The 15,219-nt window shown below is 37.4% G+C and overlaps 3 protein-coding genes and 1 pseudogene across 3 annotated transcripts; 2 read left to right on the plus strand and 2 right to left on the minus strand.

The window, feature by feature from the left end:
- On the minus strand, positions 1–481 carry LOC123675151 (annotated as a pseudogene).
- A 619-nt stretch (positions 482–1,100) lies between these two features.
- Positions 1,101–2,746, plus strand: LOC123675253 (phosphoglycerate kinase 1). Its single transcript, XM_045610599.1, has 6 exons — positions 1,101–1,162; positions 1,237–1,440; positions 1,495–1,760; positions 1,813–1,891; positions 2,071–2,209; positions 2,729–2,746. The coding sequence occupies exons 1-6, from the start codon at positions 1,101–1,103 to the stop codon at positions 2,744–2,746; spliced, it is 768 nt and encodes a 255-aa protein (XP_045466555.1).
- Positions 2,747–3,241: 495 nt separating this feature from the next.
- LOC123675254 lies at positions 3,242–12,570 on the minus strand. The gene is made up of 21 exons (XM_045610600.1): positions 12,257–12,570; positions 11,959–12,198; positions 9,829–10,718; positions 9,584–9,777; positions 9,371–9,525; positions 9,212–9,319; positions 8,953–9,157; positions 8,608–8,894; positions 8,136–8,554; positions 7,860–8,088; positions 7,670–7,809; positions 7,444–7,621; positions 7,033–7,385; positions 6,246–6,981; positions 5,968–6,189; positions 5,227–5,917; positions 4,925–5,170; positions 4,580–4,848; positions 4,270–4,522; positions 3,864–4,195; positions 3,242–3,772 (listed from the first exon to the last, which is right to left on the minus strand). The coding sequence occupies exons 1-21, from the start codon at positions 12,387–12,389 to the stop codon at positions 3,291–3,293; spliced, it is 6,762 nt and encodes a 2,253-aa protein (XP_045466556.1). The 5' UTR covers positions 12,390–12,570; the 3' UTR covers positions 3,242–3,290.
- A 140-nt stretch (positions 12,571–12,710) lies between these two features.
- Positions 12,711–13,960, plus strand: LOC123675255 (phosphoglycerate kinase 2-like). The gene is made up of 4 exons (XM_045610601.1): positions 12,711–12,794; positions 12,880–13,001; positions 13,606–13,706; positions 13,821–13,960. Exons 1-4 carry the CDS (start codon positions 12,711–12,713, stop codon positions 13,958–13,960), a joined length of 447 nt encoding a protein of 148 aa, XP_045466557.1.
- The last annotated feature ends 1,259 nt before the right edge of the window (positions 13,961–15,219 follow it).

Here is a 15,219-nt window from a genome sequence, read left to right on the forward strand (position 1 = left end):
AGTAGTGCTGATTTTATTATTTTTTTTTATCGTTTATTTATAGATGTTTCTAAGAATCTTAATTTTTGGAAGAACCATTTGTTCTTTCCTTGTTTGTATCGTTCTTCAAACTTGACTCTAGTTTGGAATCTCACCTTCTTCCTCTTCATTGGATCTTTAAGATCTTTAGGTGTCACTTTAAGGTCAGAGGTCAAATCAACACTGTACCTAGTTGGTATGATGTGATTGTAATTTATTGTCGAAAAGCCTTTATTTTGACGAAAGCCTTTATTTTGGATCTCTTGTAAATTTTTCCCATTCTGCTGTGTACCTTTCTGGGATATCTGTCAATACCTGCAACTAGTGCATGTCCGTATTGTTTTTCGGAAGTTCCATCATCATAGTTTTTTACGATAACGGCTTTCCTTCCCGCGTAACGACCTCCAAGGATCAGTACGACTTTACCAGATTTCATTATTTTACCCATTTTGATTGTTGATGTTAACTTGTTACCATAACCAACAATCCCCGACTAAAAAATGATGAATCTAATCGGTCGGAGTCATGGACCGGAAGGCGCATTGGTCGATAGATTGACCACCCCACAAACAACTGTAAATTAAAATCAATTAAGAAGATCTCCATAGCGCCATAGCGGTGCATGGTGACTCTGTAGTAGCATCGTTGGGTTTATATCTCATGCTGCCCGATTTGTCAAGAGATGCGCAGCTCACGACGCTATCTTTCGGACAAGCAGAGAGTAACTACAAGTATTTCTTCGAAAAAAAAAATAGTTATATGCATTATAAAGAAAATTCATTTAGATCCAATAGCTCTCAGGTTTTCAATTGATTGATGTTTTTATTTTACACCTCTCATTATATTTCCTCCATTATATCAATTTCAGGATAAGCATCATTCATTTTTATATTCGATTGTTACTTTGTATTGCTTTCTGTCAATTGAAAATTGAAAGTCCTTTTCATAGATTCTCCAGATTGTCTTTTTTTTACATTTCTATGTCGAAATTTGTCCTTTAATTCGACCTCTAATTGACATTTCGAATTTGAATCTTTTAGTTTTCATTGAAATTGAAGCCGTTTATATCATTCCTTTTTAACATGGCCTTAAACAAATTATCAATAGATAAAGTCGATATAAGTGGAAAGAGAATTTTTATGAGGTAAGTATTAAAATAAGCAATTCTATTACATTGATGGAAGTCCATATATATCTCCAATTGAAGCTATTTTTTAGAGTCGATTTCAATGTACCTCTGAAAGACGGTGTTATAACGAACAATCAAAGAATAGTCGCTGCCTTGGATACCATCAAATATGCTATAGAAAAAGGTGCTAAAAGTGTAGTACTAGGCTCCCATTTAGGAAGGCCTGATGGTTCTGCAATTCCAAAGTATTCCATGCAACCAGTGGCCGATGAATTGAAGAAATTACTCAACAAGTTCGTATTTATAAAATCAATCGGGTATATACTTATTTAGAATAATATTTCTAGGGATGTTACTTTCTTGAAAGATTGTGTTGGTCCTGAAGTTGAAAGTGCTTGTGCTAATCCTGTTGCGGGTTCTGTAATTCTGTTAGAAAATCTTCGTTATCATGTTGAAGAAGAAGGAAAGGGTGTAGATTCAGCTGGAAAAAAAATTAAAGCTGATCCTGCCAAAGTGAAGGCTTTTAGAGAAAGTTTAAGAAAATTAGGAGACATCTATGTAAATGATGCATTTGGTACTGCACATCGTGCTCATTCTTCGATGATGGGTGAAGGTATGTTTCAAACAATGTCTCTTAATCAATTACTTTTAACAAATATATTTAGGCTATGAACAGAGGTGTGCTGGTTTTCTACTAAAGAAAGAGTTAACTTATTTCGCAAAGGCTTTAACAAACCCTGAGAGGTGAGTTTCTTTACAGTTATGAAATATTTCTTTGTGGATTCAGTACTATACGTAAAAGTTGAAATGACCATATTACATGTCCACAGACAAAATTAAAAATTCCATCAATAAGATTGTGGTTACTTCATCTTTCATGATGGTTAATTGATATTTTATTTTTATTTGAATTTCTATTATAGACCGTTCTTGGCCATTCTTGGTGGTGCAAAAGTGGCAGATAAAATTCAGCTCATTGAAAATTTATTAGACAAAGTGAATGAGATGATTATTGGAGGAGGTATGGCTTATACATTCCTTAAAGTTACGGAAAATATGAAAGTAAGTCTATTTTTTGTTCCTATTTCCTTCAATTTTCAATTGATTAAAAAAAAATTGGTAGTGACCAAAATATGCTAGTAGTTTAGTGGTAGAATACATTTTATTGAAGCCACCAACAAATATTTCTTCTTGATCAGTAGTATGTCGGTAATGGATGTTCATTACTATGAGCGATTTCAAGCGAATAACGTTGTTATCGTTGGTAATTACCAAAAATAACCAACTGCATTCAAGCGCTTTTGGTCATTGTTATGTCACTTGACTTCATGAACTAGCTCTTTAACATTACCGATTTGGACCGGATTACCAAAGGTAACCAAACTCGAGAGCAGGGTTAAACTTCTGGTATTTAAGGAAGTTAGGTTAAATTTCATCGAAATAAGGCTTGATGAATTCCATACTCAAAAATATGCAATCCTACAAAATTCTCTTTTGATGGCGGGTTTTGTTTTATTAAAACAGACTATTCATACAGAAGGATATTAAAATAAAAATTGGTTGAGTTTGTTTTGATTACAGTATCCTGACCTACATTAACAAAAATTTGGTCATTCGAGGTTATTCCTAAAGGGCTAAAACCAAGAGCAAGACCCACAATAACCACAGTTATTAATGGTTATTCACTTGAAATCCTTTTATATCATATACTTTTAGATCTTCGAATTAATTGATTGGCTTCTAGAGCCAGTGCATATAGCAATTGCAGTACATATTTGGAAAAAAAAACATTGGACAAAGAGTTATGAAGAAACACTTTTAATTTCATTTTTAAGAATTTACACCATTCAAAACATTAATTGGACAATTAATATAAATATAATAAATTGATTTTACTCATGAAAATGTTACGCAATCCATTTTTAATAATTTGGGAGCGATAAGATGTGAATCCATTATTATTTAGAAAAAGTCATTCCTAGTTTTACTCATGTTGAATCATTTTTAAATATTTATTTCCTCCATTTTTGCTGCAGTAAGTAATTTATTTTTAAATGATTATCTTTAGTAGGGCTATCGCAAATGATAATAGCATTGAATTAACATACTTGAATTTATTGACATTACACTTGTATATTTACTATTATAAATAATTTTCTTGATACTTGCAAGAGAAATTCATTGATGTCATGCAAAAGTACACAAAGGCATAAAAAATAAGATAAAAATATTTCAAAATATTAGAATATCTGTCATCTTTCAGCATAATGATAGTTCTTTTGTGATCTAAGCTTGTGGTTTCTTTTTTCGTTTTGTTCTTTAAAGATATTTTTTTGTTAGATATAGATATAAGTTGCACTTCAGAAAACACCAATTTCACTTTTTTGTAATCTTGCTCTTTGTTTTTTTGCATTTCTGGTATTGATTGGTATATGGCTTTTGATTCCCTCAGGATATCTTCGGTGTTTTCCATTGTAGTTCGTTTTTTCTGTTCATCGTTTCGATGATACAGTCCTTCTTTAATGTCGTCAATTGAAGAATCAAGGTCTGTTCGTTTTTCTTCAATACCTTTATGGAATAGGAGATCCGAGAAGCTCGAAGTTGGGGTTTGGACGATTGAATGTTCTACAAGTAAAAAAATTAACTCAGTGACCTTTGACACTGTTCGATGTAGTTGAGTATTATAATACATAATAAATTCTATTCCTCCAATTACCTGAAATAGCTTTTGTGTTCTTCCTGAACCGAAGTTTGGTAGATCCTGCAATAGAACTGTGAAAGCTGCATCTTTTCTCAGGGTTCCACATTAACTGAACGTCCTTCATTGTAGTCTGATTGAAAGTCTCTTTCACCTTAGAAAGGCCCTCTAGGAAATCCAGGAGTTTTCTGAAGTTTGGGGAGGTATCTTCTATCGGAAGCAATTGGTGACGTTTCTCAAAGAGTCTGCCAGCCTTTAGATTCTTCAGAGCCTTCATGAAGGGCGTTAGATCGTGGGAGATATCTCCTTTTAAGGAGCATGCAGAGCATTGAAATTCCATTGGTTGAGATCTGTAATATCACCAAGGATAAGTTTTTGTTTTTAAACTAAGTTTGGTGATTCAAGGTTCCAAAAAATTACTTACAATTCAATCTTTCTCCAAGTGTAGCTCTCTGAACCGCTAAAACTGGTAATACTTCTTTCTGCGCAGCCGTTGGCGAATTCCGAAATTTCCGTTGTTGCAGCGCTCAGTGCTTCAGCACTTGCGTTCAATATACTCTCGAACGGCGCTTGATGGACGCTCACTATGGACGAAACGGTAGTGCTCATCAGGTCTGCCGTGGTTTTGGGTTTATGTATGGTAGTGATAACTGGTAGTTTGGCACCAGCCAGGATCGCTTGAAGAAGGTGTATTTCAATTAGGATAAGTTTTGCGATGGGTTTCAATAAGTTACCTGGTAGCGCCGACGTTATCTTGGGATTAGGCAGCATGTTACCATCGTCAACGTTTATTCGTTCTGTCATATCGATTATTAATCTTGTTTTTGTCTTGACCACGTCGGCGAATTTACCAAAGGCTTCCTTCGACATCTTCCTCAAGACCCTCTTGGTTTTTTGGCTCAGACTGGTGAAGGATGTTTTTGGAGTAGGACATCTCAAAATTGGACACAGGGGAATATCTCCCTCTTCACTTGCTATATGAGATGGGTAAAGTTCCAAATCTCTGAGGGAAAAGTATCGATTACAGTTAAACTCGTTTAAAAAAGGTAACATGCAAAAGAGCCAGGAAAAATACCAACTTTCTCTTCAACTCCTGTTCGGTTTTAATTTGATCTTTCAATTGGCAGTTATGTGTTTCTTCATTTTTATTTCCGTTTCCCTCGTTTATCTTGAACAGTTCTAGTTCTTCTGGTATGTCGAAACTTCTTTCTTCTTCTACAGTACTTGGTCTGCTGTGGAACTTCATTATTCTTGATATAGATCGTTTTTTGGGAGGTTTAGGCATCTTGAAACTGACAGCTGGAGTTATGAGGGCCTTCGTCGTACTAGAAATAATAAATTTGTCTATTCATCATTTTGAGTTAAAAACTACTCTACCAACCTTTCTTCCTCTGGTTCTTGCTTTGGTCTAACAATATCGCTTTTTGATGAGATCTTTCGAACGTTAGAACTTTCTGTGTCATCGACATTTTTGTTTTGTTTAGTATTTTGTTCATTTATCATCTTTAGTACTTTATTGATTTCTTTTTCCATCTTATCTATTGTCTTTTTCTTATAGATATGGTCATTTGTTGACAATACGTCCACCATTTTCTCTTCGATAATATTTATAGCTTTTTGAATGTTGCCTTGGAGCTTGGTGTTGCGGTTTCTTAGCATGTGGAGATGATCAACCATTACTTTCTGACTTGGACTCAACGGACGACATCTGTGTATTGGCGTTGAAGGTGTGGAGTTTATATTTATAAACTTAGGGTTTTTATGTTGTTTTTGTTCCGTCAAATCCATGTCGTAGAAAACTTTCATAGGATTAATTTCGAATCGGAGTTTCTTCTCCTTGTTGACCAGCGTTTGCATCTGCGGTTGCTCTTTGGTTTCTTGCATCGATCTTTGCCTTGGGGAGATCCTTCCGGTAGAAGAAGTCTTAGATAGATTTTGAATATTGTTCCTTTCGATATATCGCATGCCGATTGGCGATTTTGGCAACAGTGGGGTTTTTGGTGTTCTTGGACGTCTGGATGCCGGTTTCCAAGGATTCGGATTACTTAATTTCTTGCTCTGACATTGGAAACCTAAAAGAGATAGTTGATGAAAAGACGTTGGATACTGAAATTTTCTTCACCTGTATTATCGCTTTCCGTCGATTTTTCTAGGCTTTCTGATCTCCTGTATCTATTTTTTCTAGAAGAAAACTTAGAAAAATTTTCCTGGGTTTCGCCATCGATGATTTCCCGACTCTTTCGAGTGAGACTCACGTCGACGTGGCGAGTTTTTGTATTCTGAGGAAGATTGACGAATTTATTTGGATTCTGCCTTGATCCGAAGTTAGGAGTTTTGGGTGTACCTGTGTTAATTTGGTGATAATATCAACGGAAAATCTTGGGAAATCGTCCAACTTACCGACGCGCCTTCTACCGGCCGTTTTCTTCTTGGATTTCCTGTCGCCTGCAGTGGAAGGCCTTACATTTTCAACGGTGGATACCTCGAGTTCGTCGGTTTCCGACAAAGAGGTGATGTTTATAGGAGATCGTTCTAGATCCACAACTTCCTCTAATATTTTGTTCTCTGAATAATGTTTGAGCGGGTCGAAATCATAGAATACCTTCACTGGAAGAACAGTTATGTTTTGGAAGACCTTATTTTCCGGATCGTGTATGTACGGAAACAACTTGGCAGCTGTCGATCTTCTTCCTGTTGCCCTAAGGTAAAGTTCTGGCACCTTCAGAACCTTTTGCATTTGGTCAACACCTTTGAATACACACGTCTTCGGTGCCGTGGTCTTGGCCACGATATTTACGATTGGAACATGTTGGTTGAAGAAGGTCTTTTTGACCAAGTTCTCTTCGATCCTCTGGTGAACTGCTGATTTGGAATCTTGTGCTAGCACCTTTCTCGAATTCTTTCTCAGGCTTCGTTTAGACTTAGTCTCCTTTTGCTTGACAAGATTTTTATCGCTCGACTGTGATTTCGTCGAACTCTTTTTCGACTTGATTTCTCCGATGTTCTGAATTAACAGCTGGGTAGCGGCTTTGGGCGTCAAGTTCTGAAGTTCGTTGGTTTTCGTTGACGTGACAGAGTCATCATCTCCGGATTTTTTGGCACTTCTGATTTTTCTCGTTGATTTTTTGTCGTTTTTCTGTAACATAAGCTTAGGTGGTTCTTGTTTTTTATTATGTTGCTCACTTACCGATTTGAATCGGCAGAATTTGCAGTCGTTTTGCGTGCAGCTCAGCTTAGGTGCCACGAGTTCCATCAAGGTTCCGTCAGCATCTCCCTTATGTCCTCCGCATGCAAGTTTGTACAATAGGCTGCCCTGCAAACTTTCTGGTATATTCCTTTCGTCGTTTCTGGGGTATTCGGCGTTGAAAGGGGCCAAATCTTTGAGGGTTAAGTCGTCTAGTATGTCGCAATGGTGCAGTCGGGGCCTTTGAGAGTGCCCTCCGGCCGCCGATGGAGGTCTCAGCTGGATCCAACGTCTTGGGGTGTTAGGTCTTCTACCTAAAGGCGTGCCACTGCGCACTAAAATGCTGTAGTTGGAGGCTAGAAAAGTGAATTTCATAATCAGTATAGTGTGAAGCCACTATATTAAAAAACTTACCCTTCTTTCCTTCCTTAGAGGTCACTTCTCCGCATTTACATTTCGGTATCATAGGACCTTTGTGCAATGATTGGCAGTACATCTCCATTCTCTTCCTATTAAATATTCTGCTGTTCCTCCTCAGTTTGAAGTCTTTTGGGGAAAACCATAAACTGTTGATGAACTTCTTCTCGGGATCCTGCAAAACTCGACGTTAGAACCGTTCGAAAACTGGGAACGACGCAACCTTCTTCTCCTTGGACCTGTCGTACGCTGGTGGTACTGAGGCGGTCACCACTCTGAATGGATAGCGTTTCCTCAAGCAAGTCTTCATTTGACACCTCAAATTGTGGTCCTGCCTTTCAGCCTGTTTGATCAAAGCCTTTCCTGAAACAACAGAGTTAGTGTTTAGAAGTGAAATTTTGTGCTACTGTTACTCCTAGTTTTGTTCATCAGATTGAGAAAGCCGTCGAAGCTGTCAGTCTGTCTTATTTGAAACTCCATGCGCTCGTGAAGGTCTGACACTGCCTTCTTACGGTGGACTTCGGGTACTATTGACCTCAAGTCAGGGTCTTGGATGGGTGTATGGATTCTTACTGAGCGGGGTCTTTTTGGTCTACCAACAAGGCTTCGGATTAAGGTAGAATTGAAGTATCCATTCATGATCTGAAAAAGGACCATTGAAAATCGAAAAGATTGAGTTTGTGGCTTACATTTTGTAGGCTGACGTCTTCCACCACTACTAGATCGCCTATGAGTTTCTTGCACTGTATGGAAACCTGCTTCATGGGATCAATGGGTTTGACTTCCTCAGCTTTTGGAATCTCCTTGGCCCAGAACATGCTGTCTTCTAGGCTTGAGACGCTGGAATAACTTGAATCCTCACTGAAATTGCTCTCCAACTTCTTTATCTCTTTTATATCTTTTGGGCCTATAGGGAGGATTTCTATGGTAGGTTGGACAAGTTTCTTCGATTTTCTCTTTAATTTTGGTTTTATTTTGTTCTTGGGGGTGTCACCCGTGGAGTCTTCAGCGCTCTCTTTCTTGTCAATGTCTATGTAGTTTGCGTTATCGATTTCTTTTTCAGGTTGAAGGTGTTCTACTTCTTTCAGTTGAGATTTAGGTGTTTTTACTGATGAAAGTGTGGAATATAGAATCACATAATTTAATTAGAAATCTTTTTACCTTTTTCCTTGTTGATCGGTTTTGCCGATTTTTTATCCTTAATTTTCTTTTTTTGTTGCTTCCTGAGGGACCTTTCTTGTCTACGGTTGGCATCAAAGTCCCCAAGTTCACTTTCCGAAACTGCTGGCTCGGCTACATGTTTCTTAGTATTATCGCAAATGTTTTCTTCTTTATTATCTTTGGAGTCACCCTTGAGCGTTACCGTTATTTGCAGAGTTTCGTCATCCAGCTGTTCTGTGTCCACTTCTTGTATGTTTGGGACAAAATCCCTAGATTTTCTGAAAGAACTGAAAATCAAAAACGGTTATTATTCTCTATAATATTTCTGAAAATTTGGTTGCTTACTTTTTGATCTCTTTTTCCCCAGGTAGAGAAATTGTGATGATCTGTTCATTTTCTTCACAGTCATGGATGTTTTCTATTCTCGTGGGGACTAGTGCTTCCATCACTGCATAGTTTGGTTTTTCTTTTCCCACATCTTGTTTTAATTTACTGTTTCCTGTTTTATCGGAGGCGTTTTGATCTACTTCCTTTTCTTCAGTTGTTTTCACTGACAAATCAACGTTGCTACTAGATATTGTAGGAGGATTTTTCAGGAACTTACAATCGAAACTCATAGGATCCAGCTTATTCCAACTGGAATCGTTGAATATTTCCTCGTGTAGCTGATCGAAGGAGTTCTTCTTCGAAACGTCCTGATCTCTTTCTTCAGCTGAAAGAGATTTCCTAATCGTTGTACTCGTTTGGTGGAGTGACCACTTACCTTTGGTTTTTGTAGGTTTCTTTTTCTTTTCGGAAGTTTCCTGCTTAATCTTTTTCACGTAGGATTCCTTCAATTCCTGAAAAGATTTCGATATCTCGAACTTATCGGATTCTTCGCCGAAAAGAGCGTTTTCACTGTCTAAGGAAGTCGTAGAGCTTAAACATAGAAAAGAAAAATATTGCAAATATTTTGCAGACAATAGGAAGATCGAACCTCGTGACAAGTTTAAACTCGTCATGTAGAGTTTGTGCTCCTTCTTCAGATGTTAGCTTGAAACTAGCATCGGAGCTGCCCTGGGAAATGTCGAAATCGCTGGAAACCAAATTACCCAGTTCCATTACAGCATTATCGATCAGTGCGTCGATGTCGGATAGGCTGTCATTTATTTTAATCCTAGACAGAGGATTCTACGAAAAAGACTTTTAGATTTAATGAAGATCTATAAGGTTTATATATACCAAAGCTCGCTGCTGTTCGGCTTTACTCCTGGTATTGTTGATCGCCTTTTTATTCAGATCTTCAACCTGTTTAAACTGCTTGATAAGTTCTTCGTCCACACATTTCTCCAAATTTTTTTTGCAATCAGATTTTTCTTCAATTTGGCTAACTTCCTTCGCATCTTTCTTAGTTCTTCGTGGGACGTCTTTGGTTTCTTTCGGGGAGGTCCTGTCTACAATTTTCTTATCCCCTTTGATCTTTGCCGAGCTGTCGGCCCCTTCGGATTCGTTCGTTGATGTGAATTCTCCGTTAGATGCTTGTTTTGCCGCTTTAGCCTTTTGCTCGTACGATTTTTGTAATTTATTCTTACTTTTAGGCTGATCGCAGTGTTTCTCTACACTGCCTACTGTCTCCATAGAATTTCGATCTCCCTTATTCTTCTGATTCATAATCCTTTCGTTAACGCAAGCCATCATGCGTTCCACCATGCCGAGGTTTTCCACTACCTTTTGGTAGTCTCGTTCAATCTGTCCTAATCTCTTTTTGGCGCAAGCTGGCTCGGTCTTCTCGTCTTCCGCCACAACCGTCCTCTTCTTAGTCTTAGTCTTAGGCACCTTGATCTTCTCCGAACTCTTTTTGCCTTCGGATGTCTTTACAGTCTCGTTGAAAGATCTCGATGTGAGTCTCGGCGTACTGCACTTAGGATCGCTCTTTTTGACTTTAAGGCTCTTAGAGGTGGGCCTTGAGCGGGGTTTCATTCGTTTTGAAAGGGGGGGTAGGTTGTCATCTTTGGTGTCAGGGTTCTCTAGCACGCTCTGTACGGTAAATATACTGTTCTCGGTATTTCGGTGGAACTCTTTGATTTTCTCGTAGTTCATGATGAATATGGCATCTTGCGACAGGCCTGTGACTGTATTAAAGGTTAGGTTTGAACTTATTATTGATTCGACTCGTGATTGCTTATATGTTTAGGATACAAAGTCATACACAATATAGAAAGTTTTGGATCTCCCAATTATACTATGATATCTCTATAATTAGTCAATTCAACACAAAATATGTGCTATTCTTCCTAATATATTGCTTCGTATAGGTATCGGTAGTGCCTTACCGGAACTTGAACAAACGAGTAATTTAACAATTGAAAGTGCTGCAAAGTAATCCGAACGCTGTTATGGTTTTCAATCCAGATAGGCTGAAATACATTGGAAGTAATGGGGCAATGCACATGGGACGCCTTTAACTATTTTGTACACTCACCAACATATTTATGAGAACGCTAACTAGAGCATTGGAGATCATCACAGATCTCACACCTCTTAATCTTTTGATAGGAAGAGTAGCTTAGGAGGCCATTTTAAGACTATCCAGGGAAGGTACCGGCCATGAGGAAATTAGGAATCAGAGAGCCTGGTCCTCCCTGACCAATTATATACCATCAGCGAACCTTCCCAATGACGAGATGATTAGGAAAATTAGCATCGAAGAAAACTCAATAAAATTGGCCAGAATAACAAGGTCTTTTTAGTCTGGGTTTCCGGTCACTCGGGAGTTTAAGGAATGAAGAGGCCTACACACTTCCCATAAAAGGAGCAAAAACTCCTTTCATTGTCCCGGAACTTTTCTGTGTTATAGACAAATGAACCTATAAGAAAGAGTTTCAGGAGAAGAAAAAACCGAAAGAGAAACATTCTGACAGAATCTTCCTGGGTTGAATCATTCCAAAAAGAGACTTCGAAACTTTGATATTACGAGATCCAAGAAGTATCTGGATCTTAGCAAGAATATACTACACTCCTCCTTGGATTATTCACAGGGCATTGTCGCCTCAGGAAACATCTCCTAAGAATGAGTCTAGATGATGAGTGCAGATTCTGTGGTGAAGTGAAAGAAACTCCGGATCACCTGGTGACGGAATGTCTCGCCATCAATAGCCAACGCAAAATCTGCTTTGATCAAGAACCTTGTAGAAGTGAGGAAGTAGCCTCCTTGAAGCCACCCCAGATATTGGAGTTCATCAGAACTCTGGAACTGTAAGGCAAACTATCGATGACGTAATGGCGAGAATAGCTCTGAATGGGGGCATAAAAACCATTAGGTCGCAGTGCAACGTTGCGTAATTTCAAATCTACTTGTTGGGATGTGTTTACCTGAAGAATTATATTTTTTTTCATCGCTACAATGTAATATGTCTCCCGTTGCACACTTTTCCATGTAATTTCCTGTTCTAATCGTTTTGGTATCGTCGCGTATGGAACCTTTCACTTGCTTGCAGATATTGTCAACACAACCTAGACCATCTTGAAGTAGGTCGCTCATTCTACAGTTGAAATTTTTGAGGTTTTCGTTCACTTTACGTTTGAAGGATTCCACTGTAGTTTTTAGAGGTGCTGTAATTCAGTTTGTTAACATTACGTGTTTAATAGATCGTTTCATTCTTTCACTTACATTTTGTCGATATGTTCTCCATATTTGGGGAGTCTAATTCGTCGTCGGTGTCTATAATATGACCGGAAAAAGTTTTTTTTTCCTTCTCGTCTATGTCAGGGTCCAAGTACGGTATGTAAGAATACAGAGGCATTATTTTACCATGTATGGTTTGACTTAAGACAATTAATTTGATTTTTTTTCAATTGATTTTCGTGATTCTATCATTTCTCGTGTCTTCAAATTTTGGTTGATGATCGAAAGTTTTTTGCATGAATAACCGTTTTTTATTTTACGACAGCTTATGGTTGACGTTCTGGGCTTTCTATTTTTTTTTCTTAAAAACGTCACGAGAGTAAAGAGATGTCTTGATCTTTCAAAAATGATTTTTCGACTTTGAACCTTTATGTAAAACTTCTTGCAGATTGGTAATTCTCTATTTGATGAAGAAGGTGCGAAGATTGTTCCTAACTTAATGGCGAAAGCTAAAAAGAACAACGTGCAGATTCATCTACCAGTAGATTTCATCACTGGGGATAAGTTCGACGAAAAGGCTCAGGCAAGAACTTTTTTTTGAAAACTTTGCTTTTTGGCTTCATTTCATATTCATGAACTATTCTCAAAACAGTATGAACATTCTTTAGGTTGGCCAAGCTGATGGAAAGTGTGGAATTCCAGATGGTTGGATGGGTTTGGACGTCGGCCCCAAAACAAACGAATTGTTCAAGGCTCCCATACAAAGAGCAAAAGTCATTGTTTGGAACGGGTAAGATTTGGTTCATATGAATTGAATTTCTTGTTTAGAGCATAAAAGGCCATAAATTAGTTTTGGTATAGTTTGTTAACCTAAGTGATTAAGGAGAAACTTGCTGGTATTATATACAAGGTATATGTATTAGGCAATCCAGAAATCTATCCACAAATTACGGATTATCGGTAATCTGTGAATCTATCAAAAATAATGTTCAATATGGCGGGATTGTCATAAAAGTAGATACTGCTATTTTTGTTTATACTATACATGTTTGAATTGTATTTTTAACTTTTTAAGAGAATAATTTAATCTCAAACTAAACATGAATGCCTATTCCATGCATTAGTTGGCTGTGGATCTCATCATGGCTAAGATAGTGTCAGACTATGTATACCATACATTTTTATGGGGTTAAAACAGCACAAAACCAACTGAAAAAAATCAAGCTGAAAAGTTACAAATCGTCACAACATAAATTATGTTTTTATGACAATAACAAGTTGTTGTGCAAACCGAAACCATTAAAAAGTCCGTGATTTGGACTCTTTAATATAAATGCCGCTGTGAAAAGCTTGTATTATGTGTTCTTCTTCTTATTGGCTTTTATTCCTTTTAGGCCTGCTGGAGTATTTGAATTTGATAGTTTCGCAAAGGGTACTAAATCTCTCATGGATGAAGTTGTTAAAGCAACACAGAAAGGATGTATAACTATCATAGGTGAGAGTTCTTTGAAATTTCGGTTAATATGAGCACGCTTAATATATCATACTTGTCATTAAGGTTCAGTTACTCTCACTGAAGGAATTAAATGAGTTCTAAAAATTTCTATAGGTGGTGGTGATACAGCCACCTGCTGTGCTAAATGGAACACTGAAGACAAGGTGTCTCATGTATCGACTGGTGGTGGTGCTAGTCTGGAGCTTCTGGAAGGAAAGGAATTGCCAGGTGTTGCTGCTCTCTCCCCAGCCTAAAGTGAAAGTGAATACTAGGCATAAACCAAATTTTATGTTATATAAATTATTACTTTTTTGTTCGATTTTATAAAAGATATTTATCATTTCCTGGAAAACAATGTATAATAAAGATTAAATTTCATGTGAAATTTCTCGAAAGTACCTGATAACCAAACCTATAGTATATATATTTTAGCAATAGCATATAGTCACAGATGGCGAATTGGAGATGCTAACTGTACCCACCTTGAAAACGCATGGGAAATTCCTAAAGTTTGTGTTGCCAAACCTTTGCTATGTTGTCAATGTACTTATTCATTTTTTTCAATAATTGAGTTTGGTTGGTTCCAATTCAATATTCATGTTTATCAGCATTTATAAAATATTGATCTTATGAGAATTTGAATGAATCATAAATAATCTTAAAGTATACAATGGAACATTCAGAAAAGAATCTCGAAATTTGTTTTGAAAGTCCAGCAACAACATTTGATCAGTAAAGTCTTGTCCTTACTAATATACAGGATGGCCATTTGAAAACGAAACAGACGAGATTACGGACGAAATAAAGTTTTTCGATAGAAATGCTCGGACAGGTCGATTTCTGTTTCGAGGGGGACAACTTAAGATGTAGGTTACGGACGCATAGCGCTTCAACCCTTGCTACTACAACCCTCACCCCCAAATTTTGAATAGGGAAGATGGGGTGAGTGATACCTCATTTGAAAGGTATTTTTATACTGATTTCAGCACAGTAATTGTTTTTTCATTTTATGCATTAGTTCTCGAAATATTCTTAACTAAGTATTTGAAAATGAAGTAGTGTTTTCATGGCACTTGTAGTGTTTTGTGAAAAATCGACATTTTGAGCTTCAAAACAACCATGACTGTGGCTTCCTTCCTAACTAACTAACGCATGAATATTTCGAGAACTAATGCATAAAATGAAAAAACAATTACTGTGCTGAAATCAGTATAAATATACCTTTAAATTGAGGTATCACTCACCCCATCTTCCCTATTCAAAAATTGGGGGTGGGGGTTGTAGCAGCAAGGGTTGAAGCGCTATGCGTCCGTAACCTACATCTTAAGTTGTCCCCCTCGAAACAGAAATCGCCCTGTCCGAGCATTTCTATCGAAAAACTTTATTTCGTCTGTTTCATTTTCAAATGGCCACCCTGTATATTGACTGTACCACATACATACCAAAAGCTGGAAAGAGAGCTGGAGTTATATTTTGCAGGAAACTAAATATAATTTTTCTAGATTAAGACAAC

Source organism: Harmonia axyridis, chromosome 3 (genome assembly GCF_914767665.1).
Source record: "Harmonia axyridis chromosome 3, icHarAxyr1.1, whole genome shotgun sequence".
In the NCBI taxonomy this organism is placed as follows: domain Eukaryota; kingdom Metazoa; phylum Arthropoda; class Insecta; order Coleoptera; family Coccinellidae; genus Harmonia; species Harmonia axyridis.

Bases quoted from the DNA above. Each gene is read 5' to 3' on its own strand.
- LOC123675253 (XM_045610599.1), top strand. From the start codon at position 1,101: ATGGCCTTAAACAAATTATCAATAGATAAAGTCGATATAAGTGGAAAG. The intron at 1,441-1,494 runs GTTCGTATTTAT...TAATATTTCTAG, and splicing joins TTGAAGAAATTACTCAACAA to GGATGTTACTTTCTTGAAAG. The intron at 1,892-2,070 runs GTGAGTTTCTTT...TTTCTATTATAG, and splicing joins GCTTTAACAAACCCTGAGAG to ACCGTTCTTGGCCATTCTTG.
- LOC123675254 (XM_045610600.1), bottom strand. From the start codon at position 12,389: ATGCCTCTGTATTCTTACATACCGTACTTGGACCCTGACATAGACGAG. The intron at 9,526-9,583 runs GTTCGATCTTCC...TCTATGTTTAAG, and splicing joins GAGTTTAAACTTGTCACGAG to CTCTACGACTTCCTTAGACA. The intron at 9,158-9,211 runs GTAAGTTCCTGA...TTGATTTGTCAG, and splicing joins GGATCCTATGAGTTTCGATT to TGAAAACAACTGAAGAAAAG.
- LOC123675255 (XM_045610601.1), top strand. From the start codon at position 12,711: ATGGCGAAAGCTAAAAAGAACAACGTGCAGATTCATCTACCAGTAGAT. The intron at 12,795-12,879 runs GCAAGAACTTTT...AACATTCTTTAG, and splicing joins AGTTCGACGAAAAGGCTCAG to GTTGGCCAAGCTGATGGAAA. The intron at 13,707-13,820 runs GTGAGAGTTCTT...AAATTTCTATAG, and splicing joins AGGATGTATAACTATCATAG to GTGGTGGTGATACAGCCACC.